The 21,914-nt window shown below is 40.8% G+C and overlaps 1 protein-coding gene across 14 annotated transcripts in view; it reads left to right on the top strand.

Moving 5' to 3' along the window:
• SEMA6D (semaphorin 6D) overlaps positions 1-21,914 on the top strand; it is a 60,003-nt gene that overhangs the window by 32,250 nt on the left and 5,839 nt on the right. For 7 of the 14 annotated variants that reach the window (XM_081517234.1, XM_081517242.1, XM_081517236.1 and 4 more), the window contains 16 exons: positions 12,679-12,842; positions 13,229-13,340; positions 13,900-13,960; positions 14,071-14,133; positions 14,239-14,340; positions 14,574-14,664; positions 15,586-15,705; positions 16,387-16,475; positions 17,203-17,420; positions 17,520-17,651; positions 17,966-18,121; positions 18,213-18,386; positions 19,414-19,554; positions 19,650-19,727; positions 20,189-20,250; positions 20,611-20,667. In XM_081517234.1, the coding sequence (XP_081373360.1) occupies positions 12,734-12,842; positions 13,229-13,340; positions 13,900-13,960; positions 14,071-14,133; positions 14,239-14,340; positions 14,574-14,664; positions 15,586-15,705; positions 16,387-16,475; positions 17,203-17,420; positions 17,520-17,651; positions 17,966-18,121; positions 18,213-18,386; positions 19,414-19,554; positions 19,650-19,727; positions 20,189-20,250; positions 20,611-20,667 (1,765 nt within the window). In that variant the 5' untranslated portion in view covers positions 12,679-12,733. Of the gene's footprint in view, positions 1-12,678; positions 12,843-13,228; positions 13,341-13,899; positions 13,961-14,070; positions 14,134-14,238; positions 14,341-14,573; positions 14,665-15,585; positions 15,706-16,386; positions 16,476-17,202; positions 17,421-17,519; positions 17,652-17,965; positions 18,122-18,212; positions 18,387-19,413; positions 19,555-19,649; positions 19,728-20,149; positions 20,251-20,610; positions 20,668-21,914 lie in introns of all 14 variants that reach the window. The other 7 variants (XM_081517244.1, XM_081517240.1, XM_081517245.1 and 4 more) reach the window with 3 other exon arrangements.

Raw genomic sequence — 21,914 nt, 5'->3', positions numbered from 1 at the left:
CTATCAGAATCTAGCCCCAAGGAAAGATCTTATAAATGTATTCATACTGATTTCTGGCTTATGTTATGCTCTAGCACTACGTACTTTATACCTGGAAAAAAGGCTGTCAGCCAAAGAAAAGAATTTCCCGTTGTAGAGGCTCCAGCATCAGGCAGCCATTAGGCAGGCTGGTTTTTATTTTATTTTTGCTTGTTGGGTAGTGGGGAGTCAAGTAGACTTCCTTTTCTGCCAGTTCTATATACCCTGCTCTTTAATCTCAGAAGTAGCTCTGCTTTCCTTTTCTTGTACTGGGAAGACTGTAAAATGAGGAGGAATTTCAGTGTGTGTGTATGCGGGAGGCGGGGGGGGTGGGTGGTGACAGAAATCACTTACTCTCTTGGCCTGTGTTGCCCATCCTTCCTGGATTAAAGAGCAGTTTGTTAATGATGCGAAGGTGTGAAAGGAGACATCTGTTGCCATTTGTAAGAACCTGTTAGTTTTGGAGCACCTAGAAGTGCCCAGGGCTGATGAGGCTTATGTACTAGTGCTGTCAGAGGAAAGTAGTAGACCCAAGACTTGGTGCTTATAGCAATGGTGGCAAAGTATTCAAGCCAAGGCACCTGTGTCATCACGGCTATGTCAACCACATGTGCAACCTTTGCCTATTTATTTTTCCCTCTATCCTTTACACACTTATCGGAGAAGGCACTGGCACCCCACTCCAGTACTCTTGCCTGGAAAATCCCATGGACGGAGGAGCCTGGTAGGCTACAGTCCATGGGGTCGCTAAGAGTCGGACACGACTGAGCGACTTCACTTTCACTTTTCCCTTTCATGCACTGGAGAAGGAAATGGCAACCCACTCCAGTATTCTTGCCTGGAGAATCCCAGGGACGGCGGAGCCTGGTGGGCTGCCGTCTATGGGCACAGAGTCGGACACGACTGAAGCGACTTAGTAATAGCAATTACACACTTGTTGAGGACTTCCTTACATGCCAGGTTCTGTGCCTGATGCAAAGGATAAAGAGTTTGAATACAATGTACTCTTTCTCAAGCAGTCCAGTTTAGCAGGGAAAATGTGGAAATAAGTAACATTATGATGAATAGTAAGTTCTGTGTTAGAAGTATTTACACAGTATCATAATATGATTAGTCATCCTGAGGGAAACAGAGTAGCCTGGGGAGAGAGGGCTTTGGAGTATAGGAAGAACCGGAAAGTGGGAAAGGCCAGAGTCATTTTGAGCTGGTAAGTAGACAATTTCCAGGAAGAGCTTTTGAGGGAGAATAGTATGTGTAGAAGACACTACTTTAGGGTCAAGTTTGAGAAGCATCTAAAGCTGAAACAAAGAAGCTAGCAAGAATCAGATTGTGGAGGACCTTGTACATCTTGGAAATGAATTTGGACTTTATCATATAGGCCTTCAGGAGCCATAAAATAGTTTTTAGACAAGGCATTAACATGATGCTATTTGTACTTTGAGAAGATTATTCTGGTGGCTTTGTGGAGAATCAAATAGAAGTCTAGAAGGGCAGAAACCAGTCCAGAGTAGATTCTAGAATGTTGAAAAGAGAGAATCAACAGGATGTACTGACAGGTTGAAAATGGGATGATGGGGCAGGGGAGATCTAGGGTGACTCCCGGGTTTAAGGCTTTGGTGACTGAGTAGGATGTTGAAATACAAATAACAACAACAATATTGTCGTAACAGTAATTGCAACAATAATAGTTGTAACTGTTGGATCTATACTAGGTACAAAAGATTTAGCTATGTGCTTTGACTAGATTATTTCATTGAATCATTGTAATATTAGTGCTAAATTATCTTCATTTTAGACATGAAAACTTGAGACTTTGGAGAGGTAAAGTAGCACCCCAGGGTCACATTGCTGATAAGTGATAATGCATGAATCTGAACCCAAGCATTTGAAGCTCAGAGCCTGCCCTCTGTAGGGAATTTAACAAGAGTACAAGTCAAGGCACAGTACCTGAATTTCAGGCTTGCACCTTCCAAATTTAAGTTGCCTGTATTTTATGAGCCAAAATATCTAGCAAGAGAGTTGCACAACTGGATCTGGAGCTGAGGAGTATGGTATCTGCTGGGCACATGGAGTTGAGGATTCATCAGTTAACTGGTGGTAGTGAAGAAGGTGGGTGTAATGTGGGTGAATCTCCAAAGAGCCAGGTGGAGTCATGAAGAACCACATCTAAGGGTGGGCACGTTTGGACAAGTTTGGAAAGTTTGCTGAAATGGAGTAGCTAGAGAGGTGAGGAGTTAACTAAGAAATCCAAAGGTCCAGTTTCAAGATCTGATGGAGGGACCAACATGACTGAATGCTTCAGGGAAATGAAAGAAGATTTAAAATGAAAATTGAGTTGGATTTGACCATATGGTAGCTGATGGGCAAGAGTTGAAGTTAGACTGGGGGGGATTAAAATTTTAATAAAAAGTGAGTAAAGGGAGACAGTGAGCTCAGACTTCTTATCAAAGAAGTTTGGCTGGAGCGGGTGAGAGATCGGGAGGTAACGGAGGCAGCCTTAGGATCAGGGGACCCAGTTTGTGATGGAGTCACTTGAGATGCTGGTATGTGGCAGGGAAAGACTATGTGGAGCAGTGGGTGTTACACCAGGATTTTATCTGAGCAGGCAGGAAAGTTTGAATCTGCCCTCCAATCCCCAGAAGGAGCTCACAGACTCTTGAGAAAAAGTGCTCCTACATTTTGAATGTACCTACCTTTTATTACATGAAGAAACTCAAGCCCCAAAAGGAAAGTGACTTGGTGCCTGGTTCCTTTCCTCCCCTGCTGCTGGTGTCAGTGGGAGAAGCAGCCCTGATGTGCCTTCTGGTCCCGAGCTCCCAGTCCTCCAGACCAACTCTTCCCTGCTGCATCAGAAGGCACATCCTTCTAGATTCTGACAGGTCCGCAGGGCTTCATGGGGGGGGGGGGTCAGGGGTGAATCAGAGAGCTGCTTTGTCATTTCCTCAGCATGCTAGAGGGCAGTGTTTTAAGTTGTTAAAAGTGTCATTAACAGAACGATGCAGGGAGGAACCATCTCTCAAAGTCAGGGGGCTTTCAGACTTCTCTTCTTGCCCCAGGGTCAGGGAAGACATTTATTTATACCTGGTGCCTGGTCCCCAAGCCCATGTGAAGGAGAGGACTGGGTGGATATGGGTGGGATGTCCATAGAGAATTTCTTAAATGAGAGAGCTAATGCTCTCCCAAGAGACTCCATCAGTCAAGAATCACTAAGTGATCCGGGATGTAAGAAGCTACCTACGCTGCTCAGAAGGACCCAGAGAACCCCCAACTCTGCTTAGAGGTCTTCTGGAATCCGTGTCATCATCCCTTCTTCTCATCTTCTTATACTCCAGAGGTTATGCTGTCAGCCTGGCTGCCATACCATTCTCATTAAATACTGATGTTGAGCACCAATTAAAATCCATAGCCCTACACAGAACGAACTGCCTAGAATCTAGAAATGTGAGCACTCTATAAACATAAACTTCTCTTTTGTAATTGACCTTCAGTTACAACCCTCTGTGTGTTGGTCGACTCCAAGGAATAGCAATTAACTTTCTTCTCTTTGCTCTTTTTCAGTCTGCTTAAACCCATTGCTCCTTTTCCGTTTTGTCATGTGAGGCTGTCAAGCCATAGACACAACTCCTGTAACTCCTCGGGCTGTCTTTCTCATCGACTGCCATGTGGACAGTGCCCCCTGGAATTTCATAGACTGTGGAATGAATGGTACCCCTTATGCTGCAGCCTCAGGTCCACCCCTGTTCTCTCCTGCTGTTCACAGCACTCTCAAATAAAAGAATAAATGCAATTTGGGAACAGAACCTGGGGTGCCTGTCCTCCCTGGGTTTGCTGCCCTCTCTTGTTGCTGTTGTTTAACAGTATTAAATAAATCTAAATCAGACAGAAATCCAAAATGCTAATCTTGCCCTGAGAGATTTACCAGAGCTTGTGGTATTCAGGGCACATGATTAGTTCTTTTGTTTCTTCCTTCCTTTACACTTTATTCACAGTTGTGTCAATGATGACAACTGTGAGACATGCTTGTCCCAAGGGACTGAGAAAACTCTTCTTCAGGCTCTGAAAAAATGAGGAGGACTTAATTAGGTCAAGGATGGGAGGCAAGAAAGGCCATCCAGAGGGAGAGAGGAGCAAAGGCTTGGTGGCATTAGGTAGCGTCTGACACATTCCAGGGTCAGGTGGTAGAAACACAAGTAAAGAGGGAGAGAGGCTCGAGATGAGGCTGAACAGGGAGCCAGGACTCAGAACAGGAAAAACCTCATGGCAGAGATCTGGACTTTCTCCTAGGAGTCATAAGAAGTTCCTGGAGGATTATGAAATTCGGTGATGGGGTTTATATTCTGAAAAGCTCATTCTCACTTCATCTACAGAATGAATGGGAAACAAACAAGGGCAACCAGAAAGTAGGTAAAAGGTCAGAAGAATGTGGTAGAAGGGAAGGGAAGGATCCCCAGTGCTTGAAAAAGCTGTGGACCATCATCTGTGTCTTAAGTTACTGAGGGATCCCATGACATAGAACTGGAAAGCATCCATTGTGTTGAGCTACCTGGAGGTCATCAGTGTTTTTAGAAAGGAACTATGGAGAGAGGAGTTAGAACAGAGGAAGTAGAAAACAAACTGGAGGGTGCGGAAATGATGACAGTGAGAATGAAGAACTTTTGGTCAGTGTCTGTGAATGGAAGGAAAGAGGTAAGTTGTGGCTGGAGAAAGATCTGAGGTCATGGAGCTTTTTCACCTTTTTTTTTTTTTGAGATGAGAGCGGTTTGAGCAAATTTAAGTACTGATGGATAGTTTTTATGCAATAAAAAATTATAGAATATGCCAGTAGAGAAAAACATAATCCATGTTTTTTTTCTGTTCCAGGGAAAACAGCAGGGATTGGATTTAAGGCACACGGAGAGGAGGTGGGGAGTGAAATCCTCTTAAAGCAAGAGAAAAGGAGGAAAAACTAGAGGAAGAAGCATATAGGTTGATATTCTTAGTCATGGGAAGGGGGAAGGAACAAGGAAATTCTTATCTTAAGGCTTTATTTTCTAGGTGAAGTAGCTGTGAGGTCGGAGGGAAGAATTTTTAGAGTAAGGAGGGAGAAGAGGTAAGGGCCTTGAGGAGAAAGGGGAAAGTTTAAACTTACTCATTTGGGATGTGGGCAAATCTAGTAGAAAAATAGTGGACCCCACAGTTTTATACTGCAAGTGACAGTTGGTAACTTGCAGTATAACTTTATGACATTAGTATGTACCAAACTGCCATAACCTGTGGCTGACTTAATTGCTCAGCTCTTCTGGAACAGGTGCAGAAGGCTGAGTTCATCCACAGCAGAAACTTGGTGAGAACCTCTGACACAGAAAGAAAGGATGTGGGAGTTTAGAATACAGGCAAAAGTGTTATTGAAGTGACTGACTACTGAATATCACATGTAAGATGGATAAAGTGTCGAGACTGGGGATGGATAATGGATGAGAAGAAAGTAGCCTGAAGGCCCTGATGAGAAGAAAGTGTTGTCATGGTGAAAGCAGTCAGATAAGCAAGCTAGAAGGACAAAAGTTTGGGATCGAAGCATGTAATGCTTGACTTCATGATTTGGGGAATGAAGAATCTATAACTAATACCAAGTCTTGAGAGTTGAACCATGGACCAGGACTGCTAAAGTCTTTGAAATGTTTTTCTTAGAGAAAGTGACTGGAAAGTTATTAGCTAAAAGAAAGGAGGAGGGAAAGAACCTCAAGTAAGCACAAGATTTTTTTGTAAAAGGCTGGAAGCTCAAGGTCTCCAGATTTATTTGTGTGGGTCTTCCCAAGGTTTCCCAGAGGCCCTGGCAAACTGGGAAGAAGCAACACCCCTTTCAGATCCTGAGGCTGGGGGAGTATGAGTCTAAGCAGCTCCTGTTTGAGAAGGAGCATTTCCAGAAGAAAGCCAGGAATCTAAAATCAATGTGGTTTTGTTTTTTTTTTCTAAGTTCTTTGGACTGGGGAGAAAATTAAGTAGGCCTGCTCTATTTCTGAATTCTCATTTCCTTTAAACTAATATAGTTTTAAGGGAGATAGACTATAGATCAGTTTCTCTGTCTGGGATTCATTAATTCCAAATGTGACCACTATGTTTTAACCATAAAAAGAACCTGTATTAACCAACCCTGTAAATTTTCATGCTTAAAGAACTTCCTTTCAGTATTTCTTTTATTTTGTGTCTGTTAAACAATAAATCTCTCAATTTTTGCTTGTCATAAACATCTTAGCTCGCTTCATTTTTGAAGCATATTTTCACTGATTATAAGATTTTAGGCTGGAAAAGTATTTTCCTTCAGCACTTTAAAAATGTCATTCTGTGGTCTACTGGATTCCATCATTTCTATTGATAAATCAGCTGTCAGTATTCTTGCTTCTTGAGAGTAAAATACCTTAGCTTTTAACATCTTTTAAATGTTTATTTTTAGCATCTTGACTATGATGGATATGTGTGTGTTTTTTCTTTGTGTTTGTAAGTTCTTAGAACTCCTTTAATAGGTGTCGTATTGTCTTTCATCAACTTTGCAGCCATTATCTTGTCACATATTGATTCTATTCCTTTTTCTCTCCTCGCTCTCAGGGATTCCTGTATGTAACATCTTTTCACAAGATCTTATGTATCTCTTACTCACTGGTCTGTTTTTTCCAACTTTTTTGCTGTCCATGTTTCTGTTTGATATTTTCTATTAATGCATCTCCAGTTCACTAATCTTTTCTTCAGCTGTAAGAAATATGTTGCTAAAGACATCTATCAGAAAGCTGTAATTCTGTGCTTTTTAGATGAAGAATTTATGTTTAATAATTCTTTTTCAGTAGATTCTAGGTAGCTGGTGAAATTCTTCATCTTGTCATCTTTTTTTTTTTGACAAAATAAATATAGTTTTTAAAACTATATCTGAGAATTCTAGTACCTGAGTCCTATTTTTTGTTGTCTTTTTTCTCTCTTAGTTCTTGGAATGTCTTGTCATTGCTTTTGGAATGTTGAGCACTTTGTGTAAAAAATTATAGTCTCTGGGTGATTATCTTTTCTGTAAGTAGCTAGAGGGAGAGGAGTTTACATTCATCCAGTCCAGACTTAGTTTATTAGAGATCAAATCGGAGTTTTTATAAGGCTTGATCAGTCTCTGACGATCTATACTGTTAATTTTCAGAGATCCGAATGAAAGGCTTTGGATGGTGGGTCCTAAATTGAGACTGCCAAAAATTTGGCATTTCTTTATAACTACATTCTCACCTTTATATAATTTAAGAACTAGCAAACCCCATAATGTGAACTCAACTGCTGAGTGTGGGGCTCATTTCCTTGTACTTCCCTTTTCTCCTAAATCCTATCATTCAAACCCTAGCTATCTTGGCAACTCTGAACTCCTTTAAAGAGCTTTTGTTTTTATATTTAGGCTTAAAATTAGAAATGTAAGGGGAAGCCCATATAAGAAAATCCAAACTATACTTACTCAAGTACCCCTGCTCTCTCACTGAAAGGAATGACCTCATATAGGTATGTACTTTACTATAAACTTGGACATTAGACATGTGGTTCCCTTCTCCTCCTTGGAGGCATCTGTGTGTATAAAGCTGTACCTTATCCTCTAAGAATACGTCTATTATTGTTATCATCATTAGACAGTTGTAGGTAGTTATACAAAATGAAAGAGTAAACACTTTTTCCTTTTGCCCCATAAGATGTAATAGTCATGATAATATTCACTAAAATTTACTAGAGATTTACTATGGACCGGATTCTGTGTTAGTTGTTTTGTATAGATTATCTCAGAAGAACCTGTGAGGTAGTAAAGGTAATTATTCCTATTTTATACTTGAAGAAACTGAGGCTTAAAGAGGTTAAGACACCTTAAACAAGGTCTCAGAACCAGGAAGTAAATGGCACAAGCAAGTTTAAACTCAGATCTTTCTGGGACTTCTTTGGTGGTTCAGTGGCTAAGACTCCGCATTTCCAATGCAGGGGGCCCAGTGTTTGATCCCTGGTCAGGGAACTAAATCCTACACGCCACAACTAATTGTTCATGTGCTGCAGCTGGAAGATCCTGCACACTGCAGCAAAGCCTGAAGATCCCACATGGTGAAACTAAGACCCTGCACAGCCAAGTAAATGAACTCTAAAAAAATAAAACAAAACTCAGATCTTTCTAACCTCAAAGTCTATGTTCTTTACCAACATCTCGTTATCGTGTCTTGCCTTCATTCCACATAACTGGTTTGATAATCTCAGTAGCCCTGGAACCCTGAGATCAAATATTTCCTTAAGTAAGGTGAGAAAAAAGTAGTCTAAATGATTTACATACAAATAAATCCCCTTCTTGGTCCATTTTTCTCAGGTATTTCCAAATTCTTCCCTTCCCTACTCAGCTTTGCTTTGATATGTATTTCACATTAAATATTTCCATTTATAATTTCTATGGCAAATCTGAAAGTAGTTTTTTAAATACAGCTTTATGCAGGGACAGGAAGTAATTAGCAGTGGGGTTTTATTTTTGGAAGATGAGATGGGTAGGGAGCAGGGTATAGGGAGAAATTGCTTTCTGCAGTGTCAGTTGAATGAGTTAGGAAATGATGGCTCAGCCAGCAGCTTGGTGCTTGCCAGTGAGTCAGCAGTGATTCCATCCTCATCTCAGTGCTGGAATCACAGCTGTAAAAGACACTCTTCCTGGTGAGCACCCCTCCCTGCATTGCTGTCTGGGGCATGGAGGCTCTGCCCACATGATGGGAACTGTTCAGTTACCTGTCCCTGTGGACAAAGATTCACAGAATTATCTTGTGTTCAGGCAAGTGTTTCTATGTTTCTTTAGGATTCATTACTGTTCTCATTTTTCCATCTGATACCCAGCAGAAACATCCAGTGTGGTATTGATGTCCTAGCAGAACTTAATTCCTAGGGCAACATTTCATATTTTTGTATGTCCAGGGTCTCTTTTTTTTGGAGTACAGTTGATTTATAGTATTGTGTTAGTTTCAGGTATACAGCAAAGTGATTCAGTTACACACACACACACACGCACATATATTCCTTTTCAGATTGTTTTCCCTTATAGGTTATTACAAAATATTGAGTATAATTCCCCGTGCTATATAGTAACTTCTTACTGCTTATCTGTTTTATCTGTTTCATATATGTTAGTGTTTATATGTTAATCCCAAACTCTTAACTTATCCCTACCCTCGTTTCCCTTTTGGTAACCATAAGTTTGTTTTCTCTGTCTGTGGGTCTATTTCTGTTTTCTAAATAAGTTCATTTGTATCATTTTTATATATTCTGCATATAAGCAATATCATATTGTTTTTCTCTATGGCTTACTTCACTTAGTATGTAATCTCTAGGTCCATTCATTTTGCTGCCAATGGCATTGTTTCATTTTTATAGCTGAGTAATAGTCCATTGTGTGTGTACACATACAGTGTCCCAGGTGGCACAGAGGTAAAAAATCTGCTTGCCAGGGCAGCAGGAGATGTAGGAGATGTGCGTTTGATCCCTGGGTTGGAAAGATCTCCTGGAGGTAGAAATGGCAACCCACTGTGGTATTCTTGCCTGGAAAATTCCATGGATAGAGGACCCTGGCAGGCTACAGTCCAAGGGGTCACAAAGAATCAGACACGACTGAGCACGCACGCACATATGTATATATAAATGTATATTGTTGTTGTTCTTCAGTCGCTCAGTCGTGTCCAACTCTCTGTGACCCCATGGACTGCAGCATGCCAGGCTTCCCTTTCCTTCACTACCTCCCATAGTTTGCTCAAATTCTTGTCCATTGAGTCAGTGATACTATCTAACTATCTCATCCTCTGCTGTCCTCTTCTTTTGCCTTCAGTCTTTCCCAGCATCAGGGTCTTTTCCAATGAATCAGCTCTTCTCATCAGGTGGCCAAAGTATTGAAGCTTCAGCTTCAGCATCAGTCCTTCCAGTGAGTATTCAGGACTGATTTCCTTTAAGATGGACTATTTGGATCTCCTTGCAGTCCAAGGGACTTTCAAGAGTCTTCTCCAACACCACAGTTCAAAAGCATCAATTCTTCGGCACTCAACTTTCTTTATAGTCCAACTCCCACATCCATACATGACTACTGGAAAAACCATAGCTTTGACTAGATGGACCTTTGTTGGCAAAGTAATGTCTCTGCTTTTTAATACTCTGTCGAAATTTGTCATAGGTTTCCTTCCAAGGAAAAAGTATCTTTTAATTTCATGGCTACAGTCATTGTCTGCAGTGATTTTGGAGCATGTCTTCTTTAGAGTCTTTAAAATTGACAAAATACTGTGGAAAAGCAAGACAGGGAGATGCCACTTAAGGAGAAGTAGTAGATTGAAAGAGGTTTTCTTCTGTGAAGATGGAAAATATGTGCATGTGGCAAGAAAACTAGAACCAGATCATCATAGTTGTTGAGTTGGGATGGTAGGATTATTAGTGATTGCTTTTTACTCTTTTCTATGTTTGATAAATAGGCTCAAGTTGTAAAACTTATTCTAAAAACAACTTAAACCGTTGGGAAAACAATTGACCAAGTAGCGTTAATATTTTAGGATGCCTTTTTTCCAGACTCTGCCCATGTTCTTAAGGTCAACTTGGTCATATGCATGGTGTCCTATAGGAAATGAGAGAGGAGGATTAACTTTGCTGTGAATCTGTAGGTGTCAGGTACTTAGTTCTTTTTCACCCAATGGAGAAGGTGGTATTATCCACATATTATAAATAAGCTAATGCTAAGAGAGATTGAAAAACCTTTCCCAGGTTGATAAGCCAGTAGGTGGTAGAGTTCCATTCAAGCCCAAATCCCATCACCACCAAGTTCTACAGTCTTTCAACTAAAGTACAAGATAATGATGCTGTGAGTTCCATTCCACCAGACTATTTTCAGGACATTTTAAATGTGTTAACTTACGACTGGATTAGTTGTCCATTGAGAAAAATTGTACTGCAGTATTTTTCTCTCCTTTTGAAAAACTAGGATTCCAAATGTTGCATATACATACATGGCTTCTACTTCAGTTAAAAAGATAAATATTGAAAATGTTACTTAGAATGCACATGTGTGCATCTGTGTTTTTGACATTAAGAAGATGAAGCAAAAAAAATTAAAGGGATTTCCCTGGCAATCCAGTTGTTAAGACTCTAGCTGGGGTGTGGATTCAATCCCTGGTTGGGGAACTAAGATCCCGCATGCTGTGTGGCACAGCAAAAAAAAAAAGAAGAAGAAAATGATGATGAAAGAGGTATATAGCATTAGTTGAGTGGTTGAACTCCCCAAGAATTTGAAGTGATTCTTATGATCCCTGATAAAGTTTTTAGATATATAAGACTGAGACTAATAGTATAGTAGCAGTAAGTGACAGTTTTGGTCAAGGAAGGGGTGATACTGTTGCAAAGCAGAGCTTTTACCATTTCACAAAAGTATCCGTTGTCCCAGCAGGGCCTTAGTTTATTTTCTTAATTAATTAATAATATTTAAAGATTTTATTTAAAATATTGCAGCTAATAATGTACAATCAATGCTATAAGCTTTGTTCATATACTGACATACAATACACTGCACATACGTAGCTGTACAACTTGATAGAATTTAATGTAGGCCTATACCTGTGAAATATCACTTCAGTAAAGATAATGAGTATATTCATTACCCCCCAAAGATTTTTTTTTGTAGTGCTCTATTCTCTAAGGAGAAAAACCCAGTCATTTCATTTCATTATCTAATTTGATGAAAAACGCCTGGATAGGGACTCAGGTGATGTCAATCTGGACTCTCCGATCTTGCCCTAAATAGTTCCATGAAATTCAGTGAGTCCCTTAATTTTTCAGGCCTTAGTTTTCTTATCTGAGAAATGAGGGGGTTGGACTAGATGGTCCCTAAGGCCCCATATGGCTCTAAAGCTTAATAAAGCTAAGAGGACAGGCATACTTAGGGTATTGGTTTGTGTCCAAATGCTTTCATGTAAAAATATAGACTTCCCCAGTGGCCTGGTGTCAGCTGTGCTGGTCATCCCTGCCCTACTTTGCCTGATTGATTGATCGTGAAATCATTTCATTTCTTTTCATTCTCTTTCACCCTGATTCAAGGTCATTCATGTCGTTGCTTTCATGCTGTTCTTTCTAAGCTTAGGGAACTGTTCTACTTAAGAATTTAGGGGGTAGCTTGAATAATGCTGGGAATTTGGCAGTGCCTTAAGGGGCTGAGAGGGGCTACAGGCCCATCAGCTCCTTGGATACTCTCGAGGCAGCTTGGGCATTTTTGGAGGGTGGGGAGGGCAGAGACAAGCTGTACTGGATTTATTTCAGGGATGGGGGAAGGGAAGCAGATTGGTATTTAATTAAAATTCTAATCCCAACTTTGCCCATCTTCTTGCCCAGTCAGCAGCCAGCATTTCTGTTTGTGATTCTGGTGATTTTGCTGTGATGACATACGTAGTTACCTAAAAAAACTCTTTCAAATGGGCCTAAAGCTTCAATATGCTCACCAGATGCTTTAATCAGACTTGGCTAATGCCGCCTTTGGCCTGTGTTTTCAGAGGTATCTCCTTCACCACTGCCATCTTTCTGATGGGAGGGGGACGTTGGAGAGAGCTCATGATGAAAACTGAACTGATTACAAATGACAAAATTCTTTCATCACAGCAGAGATCTTTCCAAACTGTTTGTGTTTTCCAGGTAGCTAAGTGGAATTTCTGAGGAGGGGCTGCTCTGCCTTCACCTTGGCCCAACCATGAGGTTCTTCCTGCTTTGTGCCTACATGCTGCTGCTACTGATTTCCCAGTTGAGGGCAGTCAGCTTTCCTGAAGATGATGAACCCCTTAACACTGTTGACTATCACTGTAAGTAATCTAAAGAATACTCTTTTCTAAGAAGGAAGGGTTTCTTTGGTTTTGATTTTCTAAGCATATTCATTTTTAGAAAGAAAATTTTATATCTTTAAAATGTTTTACATCCTCATTTATCCATAATCATTTCCTAGTGTCTGGAGAAAATGGGACAGTTTAGTTAGGCACTTTTCTGAAGCAACCCATATATAGGTTATATGTTTTCAAGAAAAAGACTATTTGGTGATATTCACCGTCTCTTATTCATTCATATTCAAGACCTTAAGAGAAGAATTTAGTTAAAACCCTTCTACAACTAGTATATACAGCTAATCAATGCTGTATATCGATTCTCCAGCTCCGTAATCCTGACTGATGGTTTAGCCCGTTTTTACTTGCAGATTCAAGGCAATATCCGGTTTTTAGAGGACGCCCTTCAGGCAATGAATCACAGCACCGGCTGGACTTTCAGCTGATGTTGAAAATTCGAGACACACTTTATATTGCTGGCAGGTAATTTTCCTCTCATTGGTTTATTAGATTAAAATTCTTTTCTCTTGTGGTGCTTGCATTAATGTGTCTAGTTCATGAAAAACTAATATGTGATTGTGATCAAAAATTGCAAGTAACCAAAAATATTCACTTGAGAAGAGTCAGCGTTGTGTACCAGGAACAAAATACAGCAAAAGCCTTCAGCAGTCCTATTTTATTACTGCCATCAAGAAATCAGACACCATTCTTTATTCCTAAAGCAGCAGGAGAAAAAAAATTTTTTCTTTAGTCTTTTTTAACTTGGAATTATTCAAGCAAATATTAAAAGTATGTCTATGCTAATACTGAGTAGTGGTTTGACCCATGCCTGAAGAAAAGGGCTTTCTTCACTCCCTAACCACAGTGATATATAAAAGCATCTCATAATGAAAAAGTACTCTTTTGTTGACTTTGTTGGAGACAGAGAAAATCCAAATGATCTCTAAAACACAATAAAAGCAGCTCTGTAAAAATAAAATAAGAAGCAGCTTAACATTTTTATGTATTCACATGATATGACTTACTGCCTTGTTTCCAATAGGGATCAAGTTTATACAGTAAACTTAAATGAAATCCCCAAAACAGAAGTAATACCAAACAAGGTGAGCAACTGTAGTTGGCAAATTTATTTGCATTCCCTCAGAACTTCGATAATGTCCCTCTCCCCTCAATATTTAAAATATTGAACTTTGGTTTTGCTTGGTCGATACAGAAACTGACGTGGCGGTCAAGACAACAGGATCGAGAAAACTGTGCTATGAAAGGCAAGCATAAAGTAAGTAAAACAGATATACGCTTACTAGATTGAGTCTGTGTGGTGGCTTGAGCCCACGATGTAAGCATATGGAATGTCTAATGTTAGTGTTGTTACTTTCTTTAGGATGAATGCCACAACTTTATTAAAGTATTTGTTCCAAGAAACGATGAGATGGTTTTTGTTTGTGGCACCAATGCCTTTAATCCCATGTGTAGATACTATAGGGTAAGTATATTTTATACAGTGTGCTGTTTTTAATCAATTTTTCTTCCTCTACTGGTATGGTGTTAGCGTCGAATCCTTTCTTCTATAAATCCAGTTGTTTGTTTTATCTCTAACACTATGAAAGAATAAAGACAGAATTCTTCCCATAGAATTTCAATACAAATAAAGCAGTATTGCTTTCAAACATGTACATTGAACAGATGTGACACTAGCTATTTATTTTTCTTTTGTAGTTGAATACCTTAGAGTATGATGGAGAAGAAATTAGTGGCCTGGCAAGATGCCCATTTGATGCCAGACAAACTAATGTTGCCCTTTTTGCTGGTAAGATTCTTTAGTGTAATGAGTATAAATGATTAATGACATTGAAGGTGCAAGAGGAATTTAAAGGAAGGAAAAAAGCTCATAACTAGAATAGCTACCTTGACATGGGTGTTTCAAAGACTAAAACCTATGAACACATTTTCAAAAAAGAGGAATTATAAGTGGGCATATTATAAGTATTCTGACACTTGGCTCTGTCGTTAGGCTGGTGATCCTGAATAAGCTGAAAGTGAAAGTGTTAGTCGCTCAGTCGTGTCTGACTCTTTGCTACCCCATGGACTGTAGCCTGCCAGGCTCCTCTGTCCATGGAATCCTCCACGGACAAGAATACTTGAATACAAGAATGGCAAGGATACTGGAGCCATTCCCTTTACCAGGGGAATCTAGCAACCCAGGGATCGAATCAGGATCTTCCTGCATTGCAGGCACATTCTTTACCATCTGAGCCAGTAGGGAAGCCTTTTCTGAATAAGTTGCTTAACTTTTTGGTGCTCGAAGTTCTCATCTATAAACTTAGATAATACAGGTCAACCTGTCACAAGTTGATTGTGAACATCAGGTTTTAGATTTATTTGTATATGTAGCAATGATGTCAGTGAAAACACTCCAAAGGATCTAACACACCACATAGGATAACATGGGCTTCCTAGGTGGCGCTGGTAGTAAAGAACCAGCCTGCCAATGCAAGAGACTTAGGAGATGTGGATTCAATCCCTGGGTTGAGAAGATCCCCTGAGGAGAGCATGGCAACCCCTTCCAGCATTCTTGCCTGGAGAACCCCATGGACAGAGAAGCCTGGTGGGCTGCAGTTCATAGGGTTGCAAAGAGTTGGACACAACTGAAGTGACTTAGCACACACATAAGATAACACGCTTATGATAACCGTGGCTATTTTTATTTAAATTATAACCTTGGTTTCAGATGGGAAGCTGTATTCTGCCACAGTGGCTGACTTCTTGGCCAGTGATGCTGTTATTTATCGAAGCATGGGTGATGGATCTGCTCTTCGTACGATAAAATATGATTCCAAATGGATCAAAGGTACCTTTGAAGAGCAGTATTGTGAGATCGCCAAGGGTGGCAGGATGGGTGCATGGGAACAGGAGCTCTGGCATCGGAAAGTTCAGTGCATGACTTTATATTGTTGATTTAGAGCCCAGTACAACCTGCCTTGATTGGCTGCATTAGTGGGGAATGAGGAGCCCAGTAGCTATGTCTGGAAAGTAGATTTCTATCTTGGGTGACCTCAAAAAAAAAAAAAAATCACCATTCTGTGTACCATTTGTCTAACTCTAAATGCATGCACTACTCCTTGTCCACTTCCTTCTACCTATCCTGGAAGGTTTAACCCTGGGAATTGTTAGTTCATATCTTCAGAGTTATTTTGTTCTTTGGAGTCTAGAAATCAAGATTTTTTAATTTTCAACATAAGAAGTTTCCTTTACTAGCTAAATAGGTTAATGAATAAATCTGTTGAAACAAAGACCTTTGCTGTAGTTCAGTTCCCTGTAGGCTTTTTCTAGTCCATTAGCTAAGATTAAAGACTCTGGGTTCCCTAAAGCTTCAACATACCCATAATGAGACTCCTGAAACTCGGTGGCGTATCCAAGTTCTTGGCTTGAAAGTAGCAGTGTGATGTCTGTCAGTCATGCCTAGCAGTCGGGATATGATGCTAATTGAATTACCCTTTAGGAACCACTTTGTTTTCACTTTCTCTTTCAGAGCCACACTTTCTGCATGCCATAGAATACGGAAACTACGTCTATTTCTTCTTTCGAGAAATTGCTGTAGAACATAATAATTTAGGCAAGGCAAGTATATGATTGTGCACTTGTATTGCATGGAATTGAGCCTACCTTGGTAGGGTCTTTGCATGTTTTCCAGCACTCAGTGCATTTAGGGCCAAGTGCAGGGAGTTGTGTTTCTTAGCAAGAGAATAGTTGCTGGGAAATAACTGAACAATAGCCAAAGTGGGAACAGCAGCCTTGGACCTTGAGAAGGTTTTATTTATTTTTTCCTGTTACTGCAGAGAATGTGCTACAGGCACCCTTGAGCTATGGATGCTTCTTTAACTCTTAGAAATCTATTGATAGCTATTCTTTCTTAGTGTCAAAAGGCAGGATGGAAAGTAAGGACCCCTGTTCATTGTCAAGTACTTCAGTCCAAGACCGTAAGATTCTAAAATATTGCATCCCCTTCTATGCCAGGTTTAAGGACAGTGCATTTCCTTAACAATATGAGAAGCTAAGTGGGGAATGAAGTATGGGAATGGTTTCCATCCAGCCAGGCAGCTCAACGGCTCACTTCTTAGGGAGCTTGTTTGGTAGAACAGGAAAATGGCCCTCCTGTTTTGTTTTTCTCACGGGTAAATATAGTTTACATTCTTACTCTACAGATCCCTAGAGGGAAGGCTGCCGGAGTCTTGTGAACCACATGTATCTTTTATCATTTTTTGTCCCTCCCTTATCTGGCAGCTTTTTGTTCCTGTTCTCCCTCCATGCTCATGATCCTGTTGCCTTGCTTTTGTCCCCTGGGCAGGCTGTCTATTCCCGTGTGGCCCGCATATGTAAAAACGACATGGGTGGCTCCCAGCGGGTCCTGGAGAAACACTGGACTTCGTTTCTGAAGGCTCGGCTTAACTGTTCTGTCCCTGGAGATTCCTTTTTCTACTTTGATGTTCTGCAGTCTATTACAGACATAATACAAATCAATGGCATTCCCACAGTGGTAGGGGTGTTTACTACACAGCTCAACAGGTGAGAACTGACCCCCAGCACTTCAGAAGTCTCTCTGTGACTTGTTTGTGGGAATTCAGAATAGGTCTGCTGTCCCCTGATGCTGTTCCTCTTTTTCAGCATTCCTGGTTCTGCAGTCTGTGCATTTAGCATGGATGACATTGAAAAAGTATTCAAAGGACGGTTTAAAGAACAGAAAACTCCAGATTCTGTTTGGACAGCGGTCCCTGAAGACAAAGTACCAAAGCCAAGGTAGGAAAACAATAAAGACGGAAAGGATTTCTGTCTTTAACAAAGCCCTCAGGTCACTGGAAGCATGCATCCTCAGAGAGCAGCTGGGCCCCCTCCCTCTCCAGGAAGGGTGTCCCTGTGCAGCCCTGCAGATAGAAACTCAGTGACATGACTCTGAGAGCCTGAATGTGGAGAGGCCACAGAGTTCGTGGAAATAACGTTACTCAGAGGGTTTGGCTCACTCTCCTTCCTCTCTTGACGTTTTCTTCCAGGATAGACACCTTTTCCCTAGATACAAATTGTGAAGAGGGGAAAACACACTATTTTCCTTTCAGGCCTGGCTGTTGTGCAAAGCACGGTCTTGCCGAAGCTTATAAAACCTCCATCGATTTCCCGGATGAAACCCTGTCGTTCATCAAATCCCACCCCCTGATGGACTCGGCGGTCCCACCCATTGCCGATGAGCCCTGGTTCACAAAGACTCGGATCAGGTAAGACTGGGCAGACACGCAGGCCCGCTCCCATTCAGTAGTTCCCCTTCCTGTTGGCCCCCTCTCTAACCTGATTCACCTCCTCTGGCAGGTACAGACTGACGGCCATCGCCGTCGACCATTCTGCCGGACCCCACCAGAACTACACAGTCATCTTTGTTGGCTCAGAAGCTGGCGTGGTGCTTAAAGTTTTGGCGAAGACCAGCCCTTTCTCTTTGAATGACAGCGTGTTACTGGAAGAGATTGAAGCATACAACCATGCAAAGTAGGTGTATTATACCAGAACGCTTTTGGGGACTTCCATTGTCTGTTTCATCTAGTCATTTCCTTTCAGCCCTCTATATTAGCAGTGGTAGAAATGGTGGTGGTTAGTCGCTAAATCATGTTCTACTCTTGTGACCCTATTGACTGTAGCCTACCAGGCTCCTCTGTCCATGGAATTTCCCAGGCAAGAGGACTGGAATGTGTTGCCATTTCCTTCTCCAGAGGATCTTTGCAACCCAGGGATAGAACTCAGATCTCCTGCATTGCAGGTGGATCCTTTACTTATTGAGCCACCAGGGAAGCCTTAAATTAGTAGTGGTTTGGCTTATTAGTATTGTGGTTTGTTTGTTTTTCTCACTGAGGTAAAAACCCGGATTTGTTGTTTTCCTGAGTCTCTTAGGGTTTGGAGGGTGGACAATGATATACATTTATAAATAATTCAGCCCTTGTTTGTCACCTATGGAAAATGAGAATATTTTACCCCACTCCTCTTACCTTGCAGATCTATTTCAGGATGCTGCATCCGGAACTATGCTACAGCTGGCTGCAGATAGACACACACACACACACACACCCATAATTCTTCCAACCACTGATATAAAAAATTATGTGAACCATTAAAACAAATGAGATAGATGAGAGTAATGGAGCAAAGAAGACTAAGGAGAGGTCTAGAAATATCTAGCACAGGAAGATTAAAATGCATTAGAACATTATCCTTTTTCTTCCCTATAGCCTAACGTGCTCTTCACAAGTGCAATTCCCTTCTATCATCAGAACAGGAAGCCAATCTTTAAAAAACCCTTTGTCCAGCCTGAAATTTAACTAACCATGCAAAGCAGTAGAAGATGAATCACATAATTATTACATCCTAAACTGCGTACTTGCCTAGTTTGCTACTGAGAGTATTCCTTAACACCTCTCCAGCTCTCAGTAATTGCAAAAACCAAACCTCACTTGCCTCATATAGTTCCTATAGCTCTTGACTTACTAAACATCTATCTTGAAAATTGTCTCCCACAATATAGGTGCAATGCTGAAAATGAGGAGGACAGAAAGGTTATCTCATTACAGTTGGATAAAGATCATCATGCTTTATATGTGGCGTTCTCTAGCTGCGTTATCCGCATCCCCCTCAGTCGCTGTGAGCGTTATGGATCATGTAAAAAGTAAGCTGATGTTTCTTTCCTTACCCTGGGTTTTTCAGGATCATGACCTTTGATAATGAGAAAATTCAGGTTACCTTCTGTCTGGTTGCATACAGGTCTTGTATTGCATCTCGAGACCCATACTGTGGCTGGTTAAGCCAAGGGGCCTGTGGTCGAGTGAGCCCAGCAATGCTGTAAGTAGACTTTGTCACATTAACTGAGATCTTCTCCAGATGTGCTTCTGTCTTCTCCGGGGACTCTAAAACCAGGAATTTTAGAAAAATTCCAATAACACTGCTTTTCTTCTTTCTTTTGTTTCTTTCCTTTTTTCTGTTTTGTTGTTGTTGTTGTATGGGAGAAGGAAAAACAAAGAAAATCTGGAGCTATGACAGGGAAAGGAGATTGTAGACAGTATAATACTTAAGGGAAAGGGATAGATGGCAAGAGAGAAAACAATTCTCTTCTGCTCTCTAAACACTCTAGATACCAAATGTTGAATACAAATACTCATGCTAGCAAGCTGTGTTGAAATGTCCATTTCTCTCTCTCTGCTCATTCTTACTAACCTGTCTGTGTTCTTGGTTCTGCTCTGGTTGTCACTTGTGTTCCTATGAAGGCTGTTAACTGAAGACTTCTTTGCTTTCCATAACCACAGCGCTGGAGGATTTGAACAGGACACAGAATATGGCAACACGGCCCATCTAGGGGACTGCCACGGTAAGACCGAATCTTCCTTTCCCTCCTGGTGCTTCTTTTGGACCACATTTGCACGTGAACATTGTTTTACAATCAGCCTTTTATAATGACTCAGGACACATGCCACCTAGCATTTAACTTGAACTTCGCAAAAGCTGAGCTGTTTGATCATGGGGATAAGTTAGAGAAGAATCTTACTTTTTTTTTTTTTCCTTCGCCATTACAATTCTATAGGAAATCTAGAGAAAGGTAGTCTAACCAGTAGGTTCATTTTTTAATTTATAGTCCTTTCTTTTGACTTTTTGAGTTAATTGGAATTCGTAAATTTTTGCTTTCTTTTGGTTACTTCTTACTGATTACTTGTTCCTTTAATTCTTTTAGAAATTTTGCCTACTTCAACTACACCAGATTACAAAATATTTGGCGGTCCAACATCTGGTTAGTTTTTTTTCATTTTTTTGAATTAACAAACCTTTTCTTTCCTTCAGTTCAGCATTTTCAGCCCCTTCTCCCCTCCTTTTGCGCAGTTTGGCAGCCACTCATTTTTGTGCTTTGACTCATAACCCCCTGATGGTCCCAAAGACTTTTTCTTACTCAGCACTTCACCTTGTGTAGCATGTTAACAGTCCATCATTGACCAAGGCACATCCTTTAAGAAAAATCCAATGGATTAACATAGGCTGCATTCCAGCTGCACGCCCGTCCACCTGAGCTTTCTTCTCTCACCCCTGTGCATCGTGAATGTTCCCTGCGGCCATCTATTTTTAATGGATGGCAGAACTTCATTATTTCCCCCTTCTCTCCTCACCTTTCCTAAGACCTAGTAAACAAATACACATTTCCCCAAAATGTGTATTTATAAATTTTAGAGATCTTTTTTGGAATGGTTTGTGGTAATCCCTGGAACCTTTGAATGTTGTGATCTCAGTGGTGTGAAAAAGGTTCCCATCGAATGAAGCTGGTTTCTGATGTATTAAGATGTTCACTGGGTTCCCTGTGCCTCCCCGCCCCCGCCTTGTCTTCATCTGTTCTGGAGTCTTCATCTGTGACCGTTGTACCAGTCTGAATTTGGGTCTCCGGACTTTTCGCCTAAAATCACATGCTTCCATTTTGATGGAAAATCTGCTTGGCAGAACTCAGTATTAGACATGCTAAGAGGTTAAGTTACTCCCGATCCTATCGCTGGTTCTAAAATTCACTAACAGTTTCATTCCTCAGAGGGGAGAAAAGGATGGTAGATCCTACGTATCAGGACATCCTTAATCAGTTCATAAATGCCATTTCTTGTGCATGAGTTGCTTCCTACTCTTTGGAAAAAAAAACTCTGCAGGCATTCTGGAAAGCTTCAGTGCTTCTCCGTGGACAGTGAGCCCTCAGTGCAGTCAGTAATCTGCAGATGGGCGGGAGGCTGTGCTAAAGCAGGACAGCCTGTCAAGTCCAAAATCGAGTGTTTATGCAGAACCAACCAGGTGCTTTCTGATGAAGTTACACTCTAGGTTCCCCAGTGAAAGATACACAACTTCCAACCATCAATAAAAATGTTTTAAAAAAATACACAAAAAAGAAATGAAATGATGCTGTCCCACAAAAAGATGAGGAAATCACAATCTTTGGGATTCATATTACCTTTTCCATGAGTGTCATTAATCACCCCAGAGGTTTCAGTAGGAGTATTTTGAGTGTCT

Source organism: Giraffa tippelskirchi, chromosome 7, assembly GCF_054371585.1.
Source record: "Giraffa tippelskirchi isolate mGirTip1 chromosome 7, T2T-mGirTip1v1.2.pri, whole genome shotgun sequence".
Classification (NCBI taxonomy): Eukaryota; Metazoa; Chordata; class Mammalia; order Artiodactyla; family Giraffidae; genus Giraffa; species Giraffa tippelskirchi.
The sequence above is the reverse complement of the archived record's forward strand: the minus strand, read 5'-3'. Positions and strand labels throughout refer to the sequence as shown.